The sequence below is a fragment of the Aspergillus chevalieri genome, chromosome 2 (assembly GCF_016861735.1).
Source record: "Aspergillus chevalieri M1 DNA, chromosome 2, nearly complete sequence".
Classification (NCBI taxonomy): domain Eukaryota; kingdom Fungi; phylum Ascomycota; class Eurotiomycetes; order Eurotiales; family Aspergillaceae; genus Aspergillus; species Aspergillus chevalieri.
Window position 1 is genome coordinate 2093799 of NC_057363.1, and position 15779 is coordinate 2109577.

The following is a 15779-nucleotide window of genomic DNA, read 5'->3' on the forward strand; positions in this document are numbered from 1 at the left end:
ATGAACAGCATCCTTATCAAAGGTATGAAAATTCACTGTTACTATTTTGGCATTCGTCTATGTCGCTTATTATATCCAGTGGATGTAGAACGCGGAAATGGTTTATGGCATGCATCGTATCCCCACAAAGATGGACTTCGTAGGCTTATGTCTGAATTCCTAGCCGTGATTAACATACTCCATCTATAGCTCGTCATCCACCTCCATGGCAGCGCCATTCTGAGCTCCCTTGGCTTCCGACGGCCGTGCCACGGAAGCTTCCTTGTCAATCATCTGCCTCGAGACCGCAACGATGTTATCTTCGATCAGTTGCTGGCTGACATCCTCGATATCTGTAGTAGATAGTTAATATCAATCATCGCGGTAGTAAGAAGAGGAACAACATACGCTTCTTAGGATCAACCTTTCCAACGTATCGCGTCTTGAGTTGGTCCTTGCTCAATTCTGTTTCCTCCTTAACCCGCTTCTCATAACCCTCAGCAAGGCCAACCAATTGCTTCATACGTTCAACATTGTGCTGGCATTCGTCGTGGAAGTCGTTCATCTGCAATGCCTCGGTCCATACTTGCTTGTGCAGGTTCATCAACATGTTCTCCTCAAGCCCCGTCTTGCGATAGTTAATGCCAATGCTGTAGTAGTGTCGGTTCAGGCCGTGAATGAGGGCCTGGATGGATGGCTTGTTCAAGTGGCCCAAATTGGATGTTGTTTGCCGGGGCTCCTGGCCCATGACAACGGTCTGAGGTTGAATGAGACGGAAGGCGTCGATAACGACCTTGCCCTTAACGGACTGGATGGGGTCAACCACAACAGCGACGGCACGAGGTGTGAGCTGTTCGAACGATTGCTGGGTGTTGACATCGACGGAGGAGAGCCAGCATCCGAAACCAGGGTGAGAGTGATACCAGCCGACGACGCTTTCCGGTCTGTATGAAAGAGAATTATCAGTACTCAACTGACATAAAAAACGGTGGCAGCTAGCAAAAACATACCGTCCAGTTTGTCGCAGCATTTCCATCATCTTGGTCTGGAAGACAGGGTCCACGGCTTCAACACTGACACCAGTACCACTTTGAGGCATAGCAAAAACATCCACCACCTGAACAGTGTATTCATCCACGAATTCGCCCAGCATCAGACCCATAACTTCCATGGGCACGCCTGCCCGACCATGTCTTAACATCTTCAGCAGCGCTAGGGACGAGATGTGGACAGTTTCGGCGTTATCGATCAGGTTGGGCGTGTCCTATGAGAGCTCGAGTCAGCTATAATTTCCCCGGTCTTCAATTTCCTCGCAAATCAATGAATCCATTTTGCTCCTGAAGCACCCATTCACTAGCCTCCAAGCAGAAGAAAGGATCTCGAACGAGATGCAGCAGAGTGACGCAACAAGAGCACTTACACCACCAGGAGCACCTCCCATGCCCATACCCATACCTTGGGCGGCATGAAGCATCCGATTTAGACGATCCATGACGAATGAGGAAATTCAGTGCAAGAAGGATAAACTGGAAGATAGCAGGAGAGAAGCTTCCAGTACGGAAGCGTCAACGTCGGAGAGTTCGTTGGGTGGCACGAAGAGACGATCTCGTGAGCGCGTTTGAAGCAGACAGCAGCGGCAGCCAAATACTGGAGGAAAAATGACAAAAGCAACAAAGGACAAGAGTAATAAATTGACAGTCGACGGGATGGGCAGAAGGAGTTGAGCTCACAGGATGTACCAAAGACAAGATGAGGCGCATCACATAACCAAAGGCGGTGAGCCAATATAAGCTCCCCTCTTGCGCGCCGGCGGTCTTTGCTCGGCCGTCCCCTTCCACCAATTCCTCTCTTCTTCCCTCGTCCACTTCCCCTTCCTTTTTCCCTTTTCTACTCTTTCTACTCCGGAGGGCGATGGGATAATCGTATTCCATTGCGCTGTTGCTGTCTTAAAGTTGTTCTCCATTTGCCTCCGTCCATTTGCCTAGTTTGTCTCGGACTATCGTCTTTCTCTACTCCGTCGACGGCGTCTACATTGGTTTATCCTTCGACCGGCGCTACTCACCTATATATTGCATAATTCAACTTAGCGAGCATCCTCCGTGCCTCTTTGCACGAATTACTCCTCAGGATGTCGAACTTAGCACCTCCGCTGGATCCCATTATCAATGGGGTTGGGGATCGCAACCGCAAGGTCGCCTACTTCTACGATTCCGATGTGGGAAACTATGCCTATGTGTCGGGACATCCCATGAAACCTCATCGTATAAGGATGGCCCATAGTTTGGTCATGAACTATGGTCTTTACAAAAAAATGGAAATCTACGTGAGTGGTTCTGATTTGATTTGGGTTCCTTTTGAACATCGCGGCTGATAGGCAAACATCACAGCGTGCGAAACCCGCCTCCAAGTTTGAGATGACGCAGTTCCACACCGACGAGTACATCGACTTCCTTTCGAAGGTTACTCCGGATAACATGGATTCTTTCGCGAAGGAGCAGAGCAAGTACAATGTTGGTGACGATTGTCCCGTGTTTGATGGTCTCTTTGAGTTCTGCGGTATTAGTGCTGGAGGCAGTATGGAAGGTGCGGCTCGGCTAAATCGCAACAAATGTGATGTCGCTGTGAACTGGGCTGGCGGTCTTCACCACGCGAAGAAGAGCGAAGCGAGTGGTTTCTGCTACGTGAACGGTAAGGCACAAGTGTGCTCTTAGCAGAGGTCGTAATGGATCCAACTAACTGAATCTTGCTTAGACATCGTCCTCGGTATTCTCGAACTTTTACGGTTCAAGCAGCGCGTTCTCTACGTCGATATCGATGTACACCACGGCGATGGAGTTGAGGAAGCCTTCTACACTACAGATCGTGTCATGACGGTCTCCTTCCATAAATACGGAGAATACTTCCCCGGAACTGGCGAACTTCGCGATATTGGTGTGGGCCAGGGCAAACACTATGCCGTGAATTTCCCGCTTCGCGATGGTATCGATGATATCTCGTACAAGAGCATCTTTGAGCCTGTTATCAAAAGTGTTATGGAATGGTACCGGCCTGAAGCTGTGGTCCTTCAATGCGGCGGTGACAGTCTCTCCGGTGATCGCTTGGGATGCTTCAACCTGAGCATGAGAGGTCACGCAAATTGCGTAAATTTCGTCAAGAGCTTCAATTTGCCGACGTTGGTCGTCGGTGGCGGTGGTTATACGATGCGCAATGTCGCGCGGACATGGGCATTCGAAACAGGTATTCTCTTGGGTGAAAACCTAGGACATCAGCTCCCTTACAATGACTATTATGAGGCAAGTATTTCTTACCTTGCCATCGTCCTGTCGCTGAATGGGGTGTTAACAAATCATAGTATTTCGGTCCGGACTACGAGCTAGACGTACGGCCATCGAATATGGATAATGCCAACACGAAAGAGTACCTCGAGAAAATCCGTGCTCAGGTGGTTGAAAACCTTAAGCGCACAGCGTTTGCACCATCGGTTCAGATGACCGATGTGCCTCGCGACCCTCTTGTAGGGGGTATGGACGATGAGGCGGATGCGATTCTTGATGACGAAGATGAAGATGAGAACAAAGACGTTCGTGTCACCAAACGACGCTTCGATCAGTATGTGGAGAAGCCAGGCGAACTTAGCGACAGCGAGGATGAAGAGGAGAACGCTGCCAATGGCATCCGCCGTCAACCCAACACTCTCAAGTCCAAAAACCACTTTAGCTATAAACACCTCGACACTGGCGACTCTGGGCTTGACAGTGGCCTCGCAACACCTCGAGACGAATCTTCGATTGCTGACGAAGAGGCTGATGCTATGGGCGATGCTAAGATGACGGAAGCACCTAAAGCGGAGACAGAGGGTCCCCGCTCACCTTCTGCAGAGCCACCATCAAGAGTTGAAGAAACTTCTGCAGCAGATCAGAGCGAAATGGAAATGGCTGTTGACAAGCAAGAAGAGGAATCCGCTGCACCTGCCGCTGCGCCTACTTCTGTGCCAGCTTCGCACCAGCCTTCGCCCAAGGTCCAAGACGAGGACATGATGATGGAAGACGCACAACCGCCCGCACCTGAACCAGAGCAGCCGGAGAGCACTGTTCCAAGTGAAAGACAAGAGAAGAAGCCAACCGACGAAGAAGCGCCTAGTGCCGATAAGCCTGCAGCGGAGCCGTCAAGTCCGCCGAAATCCCAATCACCCGCCAAGGAAGTATCTGAGCCAGTGGGAGAAAAAGCGGAACGACCAGGGGGAGCACAGACGGTGGAGGAGACGGAGACAGTGCCGCCAACGGAAGCAACGCACACTACCACTGTTCCTGCTACTACCGAGGCAGCAACGCCGGAGAAAGCGCCTGAAGCTCCCAAGGATGAACCGGCTTCTGAAAAAACTGGAGCAGACGAACCCAAGACAACGGAAGAGGGCAGCAATGCGAACAATACGGAAGAGTTGAAAGAGGCCTCCTCGGAACAAAAGCCTGAGGAGCCTGCGAAGAGCGAAGAGTAAAACTTCAGCAACACCGACTGCGGCGAAAGCGCAATCTTCTTATCGGTTCCTGGCGCAATTAGGGGACATATGGCAAATACGGTGTTTGGGTGAAAGAATTGCATTGAGTTATGTTATAGGGTTCAAGTTTGCTATGCTATAATTGCGAGAGGCCTTTTTCTTATTTAGCCATTCTCATCTCGTTTCTGGTTCTTTTGGAACATTTTTTGGCTTGTCTTTTACTGCGTTGTTGATCTTTTCAATTAATTGACGCTTGACGCCGCTAAACGTATTAGACTATTCCGTACATATGAGTTATACAATCGGATTTTCTCTGCACAGCATGCCAGTAGCAAAATCTCTATTGAGTGTTGTAGATAGGGCTCATCAACTAACGTCATATCAATAGCCGAGACCAGGTCTTCCCAATTGGGTTCTGATTATCTAATAATATGCTAGTCCACATATGGTAAAGCTCTAGGGCACATCCTCTAGCCCCCACCCAACCAATAGACGGCAGGCGCCAAGATTTTGCCCACGACGCACACTAAGCGAGAGACCAATTCGAAACCCTCACGCCCAGTCGCCGTGCCAAACCTCGACGTCCCCCGACACCTTTGTCCCTTTTCCCAGTTAGTCGACACCGTTTAACTAACAAACAGCCAAAATGTCTAAGAGAGGGTGAGTGCTATCTGTCCGGTTTGACTTTGCTAGCAGATGTTATGCCCGCGAACGTTGCCGTCCATTGTCGTTCGTTGTCGTCGTCCAGGGAAGCGAAAAGGATTGGAAAGAAGGAAGTTATAAGGTGAACAAGCGGAAAGATGTACAAAAAAAATTCCAAGCGGCTCACGGTTATGGATGGATAACGGCGAGGACGGAAGGCAGCGCTCAAAGGCGGCATTTGTCGAACAAAAGATGAATATCTTTCGAACCGAGAAGGGAATGCTGATTTATTTACGATTATAGTCGTGGTGGTGCCGCCGGCAACAAGCTGAAGATGTCGCTCGGTCTTCCTGTGTACGTTTGAATGAATCCCAGAATCCCCAGCACGATTTCTCGATCCGGCCAGAATCTGCCCTGTTCTCGTTCCATCGATACGGACGAACATAATCTACCCTTCCAAAATCTCTACACCTTTCAGCACCGTCGTCACAAACACACGAATCGCAATTCACGAAATGGAAAAACTGGAGGAAACAAACTCGCTAACGACATGCGTCTTATAGTGGAGCCGTCCTCAACTGCTGCGACAACTCGGGTGCTCGCAACCTCTACATCATCTCGGTTAAGGGCATTGGTGCGCGCCTCAACCGTCTCCCCGCCGCGGGTGTCGGTGACATGGTCATGGCCACCGTCAAGAAGGGAAAGCCTGAGCTCCGTAAGAAGGTCATGCCCGCTGTTGTCGTCCGTCAGAGCAAGCCCTGGAGACGGCCAGACGGTATCTACCTCTACTTCGAGGATAACGCTGGTGTTGTGAGTAATGCCCTGGGTCGTTGGATAGAGTGTTGGGAATATGGGAGTTGCGGTTCTGCTTGTTTGTTTGAATTGGAGCATCAACATTCTTGAACCGACATTCTATCCATTGGCCTCATCTTGGCGATAGAAAAGGAACACTCGCTGATATTTAAATAGATCGTCAACGCCAAGGGTGAGATGAAGGGATCCGCCATCACTGGTCCCGTCGGTAAGGAGGCTGCTGAGCTCTGGCCCGTAAGACACCCCGTTCTTCCCCAGTCAAGAGGACAACATCCAACTAACATACTCTAGCGTATCGCTTCCAACTCCGGTGTCGTCATGTAAAAAAGGGAATCCGAAAATTGATGTGGATGGAACGATACCAGCTGGGCTTATGGGTTGCATATGAATTTAAAGCAATTAAAAAAATGGAAAAAGGCGCTTTGAATTTGTCCCTTTTTTAAGCAGCCATCATATTTTCCTTTTTTTTTTTTTTTTCAATACTCACCCCGGAACTCGATGACCTCTTTTACCTTATTCTTTTTTTTATAATGGCGACTCGGAGAATTCAAAAATCTTCCAAAATTCTGTTCAACTTGAAACGATCTATAATGATAAGTAGTTTCTATCCCGCGTATGGATAACACTCCGCGACAAATCCGTATCCAAGTAGTGCCAGTATATATAAATATCCAAAAAAAAAAAAAAAAAAAAAAGCAAAAGCCAGAACCGTACGACTACGACTTCAACTCCTTCGTCTGCTGTGGCTTCGTAGTCCCATTTGACTGTGGACCACCGTTTTGTCTCTTTTGCAAATCTTTTCTCTCTTTCTGGCCCTTTGCCAAGTAGAAGATCCATGGTATCGAAGATTCAAAAGCCAAAGCAAGAATGTAAACCAAGAAAACGATAACCGTCACAAGGTCAATCACATGAACCGCCCACCAAATATGCTGCACTCCAGCCGCGCACATGGTAATCTCATATCTCCATTCGTTTACGGTTGGGTCGGCGTCGAACCAGAGGGAGAGTAGACCGGCGTTCCCGCCGTACTCGCCCATCATAGAACGGAGGGTGATCTCGCGGATGGACGGTGTGTCTTTCCGGGCGTCGTGGTGGCTGGAGTACCGTTTTGCTTTCCATTTCCAAGCCTGTTGTCCGGATTCGGATTCGGATGAATCGTGTTGCTCAGCCGCGTCCTCGTTCGTCCGATTAACGAAATGAACCACATCGCATCCGGTGTGGTCGTGGCCAGTAAGAATGAGCCCGTTACGGCCGAATCCGCCAGTCGGGGCTTCTTCGTTCCCGCTCATGCCAAAAATGCCCTGCAAAATGCCGTTTGTGCTGAGGTGTTCGCTGAGATGGTTCTGCTCTCGCAGCCCTCCTTCCAAAAAGCGGGGTATGTCCCTTTCATCGTCATTTTCATGATACGTAAAATAAGGCCCATCCATGCAAATTCCATCCTCCTTGTGCATAGGGAGATGCGTGAGGAGCAATGTAAAGGTCGTGCGATCCTCAACCGGCCAAGTGCGGTGGGAGATCACATCATTAATGTAGTCATAGGTGTCCGCTTGGATCTTCTCTGAAAGAGCCGGGGAATCCAAGGTCAAGGTATTCAGGTTGATCACATGCAGTGTCGGGATGACTGTCGAATTATCATGGTCAGAAATAGGATGCTGAAAACGGATATCCCAGTTCGCGCGTCCAAATACGCGCTCAAAACGTTCCAACCGAGACTCGCTGACATCCCCCGAGTATCCAATATCGTGGTTTCCTGCGATGTTGATGATCCTGTGATCCCAAGCAGGATTGGCTCCTAGTTGCTCCAACCCGGATTTATCATCCACCTTATGATTCTCGTGTCCCTTTTGTCCTGTCACAGTAATCTCATCGCTAACCCGTTCACCACCCTTAAACACACGGTCCCAATATCTGTTCCCGCGCCGGTCAAATTCCTCATCCGTAACCCACTGGCTGCCAACCAGGTCCCCTAGCACTGTGACATGCGATGGACGAGTCCACCAATGTAGCGTCCGGTATATATGCGCCAAGTAATAGTCATTTCCCAACAAATCAAGCCGTTTCTGAGCAGCGCGCAAGCTGCGTGGAACGTCTTTGGTTATGAGGGTGCGCCAAGTTGTCAAAATAGTAGCGTATGCATTTTGTAAGTAGTGTTCGAGGCTGTTGGTGTCGTCCTCGTCCTCGTCGTCGGTATCGCTCTCGTCAGCATCACTTTCGCTAGTATCGTTGTCATCATCGGAGCGGTATTGCAGAGCCGATTTGACCGCAAGCCAGTGTTTCTGGATCCGCACCGAAAGCGCATTATCGGGACTCGGAAGCGAACTATCTCCTTCCAGCTGGGGATCAGCTAGGACTAGCAGTCTGAAGATGGCCGGTTCGTCTGCGGAGGCGGTACCGACATGCTGTCGGAAGGTAGCGAGGAGCGGGTTCGTGCCTTGGTTTCCATCCCCTTCTTCCGTCTTTCGAGGCAGGGGAAAGGCGCAGCCGTGAAAGATCGGGTAAAAATAGAGATAGACCGTGGCTGCTATCGCCAATGGAAAGAGGACGAAGAGAAGACGGCGGGCGAGGAAAAAGAGGGACATCGAGGAGGCCCGGATAATAGACCCAGCATTTGCGGGTTCGGGAAATTGAGGTTCTTCTGTTATGTTATGTCACCAGTAGAGATACTTGCCAGGTATGAATATACACTGGATATAACTTGGTATTCGGTGTGGACTCCGTGATGATGCACCGGCGCAAAGGGGAAAAAATAGAAAAAGAGATGACGATCATCGTCAATCAGAGGCATTCGAGAACCGTGGAATTATCAACACTGGACTCAATAACACAGCTGCTTGGAGAAGCATAATTCTGCTGGGCTTCATTGCTCTGATGGATGCACATTTGTGTATAGCAGTGGTTTTGGTTCCTCGATCAGCTTTGGACGAGGTGGTTTCCCAATACAGAATTTTCACGTGACTTTGTTTATCACTCCAACATCGTACTTTCGCCTCCAAGATTGGGTTTGCTTTCTTTAGTCTTAATTAAGTATTGAATTGGACTATAAATTAATCACGAGAGAAGTATTTTGTCTGGTTCGATTCAAGGAAAAGCAAAACATTGTCCAAGTGATCCTGCAACCGCCGTCACAACCATCGAACGAGCGAGTCCCTTCTTTCTCTCCCCCCACTCTCTACGAGCAAATTTATCTTCACTTTTTACCTGTTGAGTGTAAGCTGTCTCGCTTTTCTTGAATTATGGATCATCCATCGAGAGAGTCGGTCATCGACCAAGAACACCAAGGCAAGCAACTTCGCAGAGGGCTCGACAAGATATCGAGAAATCGGGGAAAGGCTGTTTCAATGTTACCAATTTGAAAATTTGGGTATAAGATGTGATGCAATGTCCCTTGAGCAGGAAAATCTTTATCCTCGATTCTTTGAACCTTACCAGTCTGAGATCAAAATGCCCGGAGAAGAAGATGAAGAGGCGGACGGATACTTTTGGGAAAGCTTTCCTGCTCTCGATCGAGGAGTGCCTGTGAATGAATTAGACATCAACTACGAGACCGCGTACCACTTACAATCCCATGTGTACAAGATCACTTCTCTCGCCAGACTCCCGCAGGGGGGGAATACCCTCCAGGGGTCTATGGCAAACGGTTTGTATATCCCCGTCTTTTTTCTTTTCTATTTAGCATTGAGGCTATGGAACTAATTCGTTACTGCAGTCCTAGAGATTTTCGCTTTCGGACTACCTTCGAATCGCGCCGACTTTCGTAGGAACTCAAAGCAGTCGGTGGAGTGCCAGATTAAAATCTCCCTCACATCAAATGCATATCTCCATTGCTGGGGGCCGGAGATGGTGGCAGCAAGGCGCTGCTGCGCGGGAGCTCATCATGATCATCAGTCTCATATAGCAGCGTCTTCGGGACAAGCGCTTCCAATTTCATCTCGACACACCGGTAAGCTAACACCTTACGTTTCTCCCCATTTCCTGCCAATCCTGTCTACATAAAACAATCATGTTCTCTGGTGGAAAGTCACTCACTCCTTATTCCAACTCTTTAGGTCCAGTTATTCTCCTTTAGGAACTCGATGGTCAGTGCAATAGAGGCCTACATGAACAAGGGACAACTTGTGGTACGTGTTACAAGATGGCATGACTTCAAGCAAGAGAATACAGAAGACTTTATACTCTCTTTCCTTTTTGCGCGGTGGTAGCTAGGCAATGCGTTGGCTAGAGATACTACCTCTGCCACTACAACAATATGACACTGGGAACCATATATATTCGGAGATATTGGCGATATGGATGGGTAGCAATGGGTTACTGGGATGGGCTCGGGTGTATGGAGTGCTTTGTTTTCCCTTGATTTCAGCACATTTTCACGATATGATATGTTATTTGGGTAAATAGGAACATGCAAGTTCCCTTACAAACAGAATTGTAGTGTGTTCCTAGTATCTGAGCAGCCATTCTCTTATCACATCATATTTGACCTTCAACTCATTATCGAAACACTGGAGAAGACAAGTCAAAGAAGATAATTCGATCGCTGCGAGATCCGGAATGGAACTGGTTGATTACCAGTATGATGGAGGAGCGTCTTCGGAATAGGCGCCTGCGTTCGCATCTTCAGATACTGGCAAGCGCGGTGTCTCTTGTGTAACTAAGCTTTACTTTACTGACGGCTTGCTGTCCAGGTCGTACTCTTCTCAGCCAGGAGATCTATGTTCCGCGCAATCGAGGCCTATATGGAAGGTATCTGGCTTGTCGTACATGTTGGGAGACGGTATGATTTCAGGAATGAGGATCGGAAGAAGTTCCCTTATTCTTTCTGCTTTGCGCGGTAGTGGCTGGGCAATGCGTTGGCTGAGCCCAAACCTGCTGCTATGGTTTAATGGGCTTGGAATGATGTCACTTGTTTACTTAGAACGATGATATTTCTATGCTTAGGGTTAGATTTCCGCCGGAAGAACATTATAACATAGCTGGCAACAATTAACTGTAGAATCAACAGTATAAAATGTCTATGTACCAAGAATGCCCAATTGAAATAGGATAAACAAAAACTGCAGACATAATCTCTATTTTACCAAAACTCATGCTATATCCATTCCATATCGCATCATATCCTTTTCGACAAATACTTGACAACAGAAACAAAAATAACTAACTAGATAGAAACCCCATACCAGACATAAAACAGACCAGGTAGAACGTGAGAAAAGAGGGAAAAGAGGGAAAAGAAAAAAAAAAAAAACCGGAACAAGGGGTATATCACATAAACGCCAAACAAGATATTAGCAACTGCCAGAAAAACGGCGTCGCGGCATGTATATTTGAAATACCGATAATCAGGGATTAATGATTATCCCGAGTCAATTCATCCGAGGAAAAAAAATTAAGGAGAAAGAAAAAAGAAACAAAGATTAGCTCTACTTCTCAGCCGTCTCTGAAACCAAAGTTGAAGAGCCATTGCCAAGTGGATTACTCGCAAGCGGGCTCGGTGGAGCCTGGTCATCACAATCGGTGGGAGATTTCTCAAGACCAAGACCCAGACCGGCACCATCGTTCGTCGTCAGTGGCTCTTCGCCTGCTCCTCGGGCCCGTTCTTCGGCCTTATCCTCATCTTCCTCTTGAGGAGTGGGAGTGGCGAGAAGCCCAGGCGGCCGCTGGTTCATCAGCCGAGCTTGCTTCAAACTGACAGTGTCATGCTTGTAAGTGGTCTCGACTGGAATTTCCATGTCACGTTCGATGGTCGCTTTCATGAGAGCAGCCATCCACAAGCGGCCTTCTTTGACACTATCCACTTGGAAATAATGGACGGCAGGCTTGGTGAACTGGACACTGCGAGCCACGCCGGCTTTCGGGGGCACCAACTTGAAGAAGAACGGCCCGCTACTTTCAGACTTAGACAACTTATCTGTCGGTACTTGGGCAGCACTGGCGGGCGACGTTGGCGATGCAGTAGCACCAGTGAGGGTGGCGTGCAGCGTAATGATCGGGTCGTTGTCTGCTCGAAGAACACGATGCCCGGTAATGTCAATCAAGCCTCGTTCCTCCTTGTCCGTGTCCGAATAGTAATACGACAAGCGACGACCCCGCAAAACAAAGAGACGAGGCTTCCACGTTGTCATCAGGTTCGAAGACCGCTTCTTCATCCAGCCCGAATAGTCACACTGCGTCATCTGCTCATTTGGAGATTTCTTTTCCAATCCTTGAATGTACGCACTCGTGTCCTTCTTGGTCTTGACAGAGGACTTGACAGAGGGCTTTGGACGCGGCAAAGGGAAGCCACCGGCACCATCTATCGCTTTCCCAGATCCATCAGTGCTCTGGCGTTCAGTGCTGACGCGTTCCGAACTCTTGGATGTCGCAGACGGCGTGGTCGATCCTGTTCGGATAGATGACGGATCCGAGTCTTTAATTGGCGATGAAGGGACTCCCGACGTGTCGACTTTCCCGACAATGTCCGTCGTCGTCCGAAGGCCGACAGCACGTCGAAATTTAGGACCAGCATTTCTGATATGTTGCTGGAAGGGCAACGGAGAAGAACGCGCAGCTGATTCTGCGCCTGCTTTACCACTCCCACTGCCACCAACCAAAGACGAGAAGAACCCAGCCCCAGAAGCTGTCTTGTCCTCCAACGAGGCCGCATTAGACGATTGTGAACTGTGACCGGAGCGGTCCACAATGCGGGTGCTGAGACTCCGGAGACGGCCCTTGGGGGGTGGGGCCGGTGGGCCCGAAGAAGACGGCTTCGATGAGGTGAAAGCATGGTTGGCGGCATCGCGAATCGAATCGATACTTCCAATACGAGAGTGCCGTCTGCCCACCGCGATCCTGAATGGGTCGTCATTATAGCTCGACTTCCTGGAATGGCTGATACTTCCACTAGCCGCGGAACCCCGTTTGACCAGAACCCGCTTGCCTTTCTTTGTATCACCCTCGGGTCCTGAGAAGTATCCACGGTCCAAGTCATCGTACCGGTCCGTCACCGAAATGGCTGAGTCACATTCATTAGGGTCCGCGCCGCGTATGCCTTGCTGGGAATACGTGCTCTCCGAGGTGGTCGTCCCGAGAGATGTACCCGGACGAGGGGAGACTCGTTGGTTTCCACCGGCCATTGACCAAGCCCGGTCAAGTGAGGACTTGGGCTGATGCGACGCACGAGGGGGCGAGTCAGCCAGTTCGTAGGAGCGGTTGGTCGTGTCGATCGACGAATGACGGCGCGAATGGTTGAAGTTTCGAATGGATGCGGCCGAGGGCCTTTTTTCAACACCGATGCTATATGTCGGAGCGGGCGAGGTATTGCTCTGCATACTCCCATCGAACCGGGGATACTGATACGACGAAATGCTCGACCCTCGCGACTGATGGTAGCCGCCAGTCTTTTCGGAAAAGGTTGGGATGCGTGGGAGAAAGGTACTCGTATGTTCGGGACGCTCTTCCGACGTCCGAGGATAGGAGGCAGGTTGGGAATTGAAACCCTTTATCTCTTCCTGAAAAGCTTTCACTTTATGCCAGGTCTTCAAACGGCGGCCCATAACACCGAAATCAAACTCTTTCATCATAACGAAATCCTGGTCCATATCAAGGAGGACGTCACCGGTAATCTCTTGCTCTTCGAATATGTCGCAGTGTTTGTCATCGATGCCAAGCGCTCGGAGGCGCTTTGCGGTTTCATGCTGATCCCAGACGCGTACCTGTTCCTCGGTCGGTTGACTTTCTTCTTCTTCGTCCGTCTCATGGCCATTGATGTAGGACATACGGTGACCGAGGTGGCTGCTGTATTCGCTCTCGGAATCGTTTCTCACCCTGGGTTCTGGGGGTGCCAGGCTATGTCGTGGAGTACTCAAGTCGGTGATATGCTCATCGATAACGCTTAAGGTCTCGTTCATGACCGGACTATCCTGACCATTCATCTGATGGGCAAGGGAGTGTTTGAACGATTGCTGAACATCAAGAGTCATATTCCGAGTTGGCAGTGGAGATGAGCTCGATCTCTGCTGCGGCTGCAGTTGTTGCTTGGGCGAAGGGGGTGTCGGAGGATCGATGTCCGGGACCTGCATACCGGAGGCGCTAACATGGCGCGAAGCTTGCGGGGTGGATTGACCACTTTTCGATGCAACCGGCGCACCTAGGTTTGGATCGGACTCTCCATTTTGCGAACCGGAGTCACGGTGTTGTGACGTATCCGTTTGCGGTCGAGTTTTAATTCGCGGGCTGAAGGTAGTATAGACTGTAATATTAAATGTCAGCGATCGCAGAAACATCCGCGATCTTTCTACGTTGTAGCGTACCTCCAGGAAAAAGACCGGTTGTTCCTGTTTTTGAATCCTTTCCGAGAAACCATCCATCACCAAAACCATCGTCCAGTTCAATTAACTCGATTTTGTCTCCTCGACGTAAGGTAAGTTCGTCGGTACCGCGCGCATCGAAGTCATCTTTGAAGCAATCACAGTCAGCTTTGAGTGACAAGGAAAGGAGGGTGGGAGCCGTCTCGCAGAAGCGATACCAGCATGCGACCACAGCGGACGGGTTGACTTACGGATAACGACCAGGAGATCGCCGGGCTGGACACCCCGCGGAGGATTTGCCAAAGCCATTGGAGACCAAATATCCTACCGAAGCCAAGGGAAAGAGGTAGATCACAGCAAAGAGTGGTCGTAGCAATCGATAGCAGCGAACGAATTGCGCAAGGACATGGGGTTCCCGGCCGGCCTCACGGGTAATTAAGGATAATAATAAAGAACACCGGCCAAATCGCCCACACAAGGGACAGGAAATTATTCCCTTTTCTCCCCCCGCAAACGGTCGCCAGTGGCAGGACAAAAATAGTCTAGTTGACTGCTGGTATGGAAGACAGTTCCGAGAGGTGGCAGGAAAAGAGAGGGGTAGAGAGAGTGAGAAAAGGACTGGAATGGAAGGTCTCTGGAATGAAGCTGATGGCGGGGCCGCGCAACGTAATATCGAAGAGACTTAGGATTTGATAGGAACGAAGTCACGAGTCGCGGGGTACTTTGTTTGTTTTCAATGTGAAATTGGACAAAGAAAAGAGTGTGAATATGGAAGAGAAGAAGTGAAGATGAAAAGAAAAAATGTAAAATATTAAAAAGGGAGGTTTGATGAAGGGATGAAGTAACGACGTCGTTCAGTTTGACAAAACAGGGCTGCCAGACACGGCGGCAAGGCGGCGCCAAATAGCGCTTAGTGCAGATAATAAATGATACGGGATAATCAAGAGAAAAGAGGAAAAGAGAGACAGAAGAGAATATGAATGAATGACAAAATTGAGAAATGAATGCGTGGCGCCCAGTAGAGAGCGTTCCCTGGTTCAGGTTCGCCGGCGAGTCTGCCCGAAAATTTATGGCACTGAAGAGTGTGTATTAGGCTTGAAGAAGAATAAAAAGCGAGGGACATTCAATATATAGGCGTTCAAGAGAAAAGAATGAAGAAAAGAATGAGTGTGTGACAAGTTCGATGTTTGACAGTAACGGAAGGAAATGTGTTGGCTTGACAGATATATACAATTGCTACCATCCATCTATACTACCTGTACAGAAGAGTACAGGGCACGGAAGAGAAGAAAGAATTCTTCAGTGAGGCGATCTCCAGGCGACACAGAGTTTAGACTGGTGTCGGTGCTCGTTTCAGCGCGGGTGATACATCAGATGAAGGCACCTTAGTACAAGTACAGAGTCAGTTCAAGACTGTCGGAGTATACTGACTGTTCTTACTGTTCTATCTGAGCCCAATTGTTTGTTCCTTTCTGAGCAGTATGCTGGCGTCTTGTCTCACTATACGGAGTATACTTGTACATAGACGACCCAATGGCGGCCACACCAATAGCGCCCAACTAAGATTG

General features: G+C 49.3%; 6 protein-coding genes across 6 annotated transcripts; 3 read left to right on the forward strand and 3 right to left on the reverse strand.

The window, feature by feature from the left end:
- Positions 1-183: 183 nt before the first annotated feature.
- On the reverse strand, positions 184-1471 carry RPN11 (proteasome regulatory particle lid subunit RPN11; the record flags this gene model as incomplete). Its single annotated transcript, XM_043285061.1, has 4 exons — positions 184-332; positions 388-923; positions 990-1243; positions 1400-1471. 4 exons carry the CDS (start codon positions 1469-1471, stop codon positions 184-186), a joined length of 1011 nt encoding a protein of 336 aa, XP_043133791.1.
- A 636-nt stretch (positions 1472-2107) lies between these two features.
- rpdA (histone deacetylase RPD3) lies at positions 2108-4474 on the forward strand (the record flags this gene model as incomplete). The annotated part of the gene is made up of 4 exons (XM_043285062.1): positions 2108-2302; positions 2367-2667; positions 2731-3272; positions 3332-4474. The coding sequence occupies 4 exons, from the start codon at positions 2108-2110 to the stop codon at positions 4472-4474; spliced, it is 2181 nt and encodes a 726-aa protein (XP_043133792.1).
- A 646-nt stretch (positions 4475-5120) lies between these two features.
- Positions 5121-6253, forward strand: RPL23 (60S ribosomal protein uL14; the record flags this gene model as incomplete). The annotated part of the gene is made up of 5 exons (XM_043285064.1): positions 5121-5134; positions 5420-5470; positions 5680-5926; positions 6086-6163; positions 6221-6253. The coding sequence occupies 5 exons, from the start codon at positions 5121-5123 to the stop codon at positions 6251-6253; spliced, it is 423 nt and encodes a 140-aa protein (XP_043133793.1).
- Positions 6254-6645: 392 nt separating this feature from the next.
- Positions 6646-8508, reverse strand: ACHE_20730A (uncharacterized protein; the record flags this gene model as incomplete). Its single annotated transcript, XM_043285065.1, has 1 exon — positions 6646-8508. One exon carries the CDS (start codon positions 8506-8508, stop codon positions 6646-6648), a length of 1863 nt encoding a protein of 620 aa, XP_043133794.1.
- A 799-nt stretch (positions 8509-9307) lies between these two features.
- ACHE_20731S (uncharacterized protein) lies at positions 9308-9995 on the forward strand (the record flags this gene model as incomplete). Its single annotated transcript, XM_043285066.1, has 3 exons — positions 9308-9566; positions 9636-9869; positions 9976-9995. The coding sequence occupies 3 exons, from the start codon at positions 9308-9310 to the stop codon at positions 9993-9995; spliced, it is 513 nt and encodes a 170-aa protein (XP_043133795.1).
- Positions 9996-11346: 1351 nt separating this feature from the next.
- Positions 11347-14520, reverse strand: BOI2 (putative polarized growth protein (Boi2); the record flags this gene model as incomplete). Its single annotated transcript, XM_043285067.1, has 3 exons — positions 11347-14153; positions 14215-14358; positions 14463-14520. The coding sequence occupies 3 exons, from the start codon at positions 14518-14520 to the stop codon at positions 11347-11349; spliced, it is 3009 nt and encodes a 1002-aa protein (XP_043133796.1).
- Between the last annotated feature and the right edge of the window lie 1259 nt (positions 14521-15779).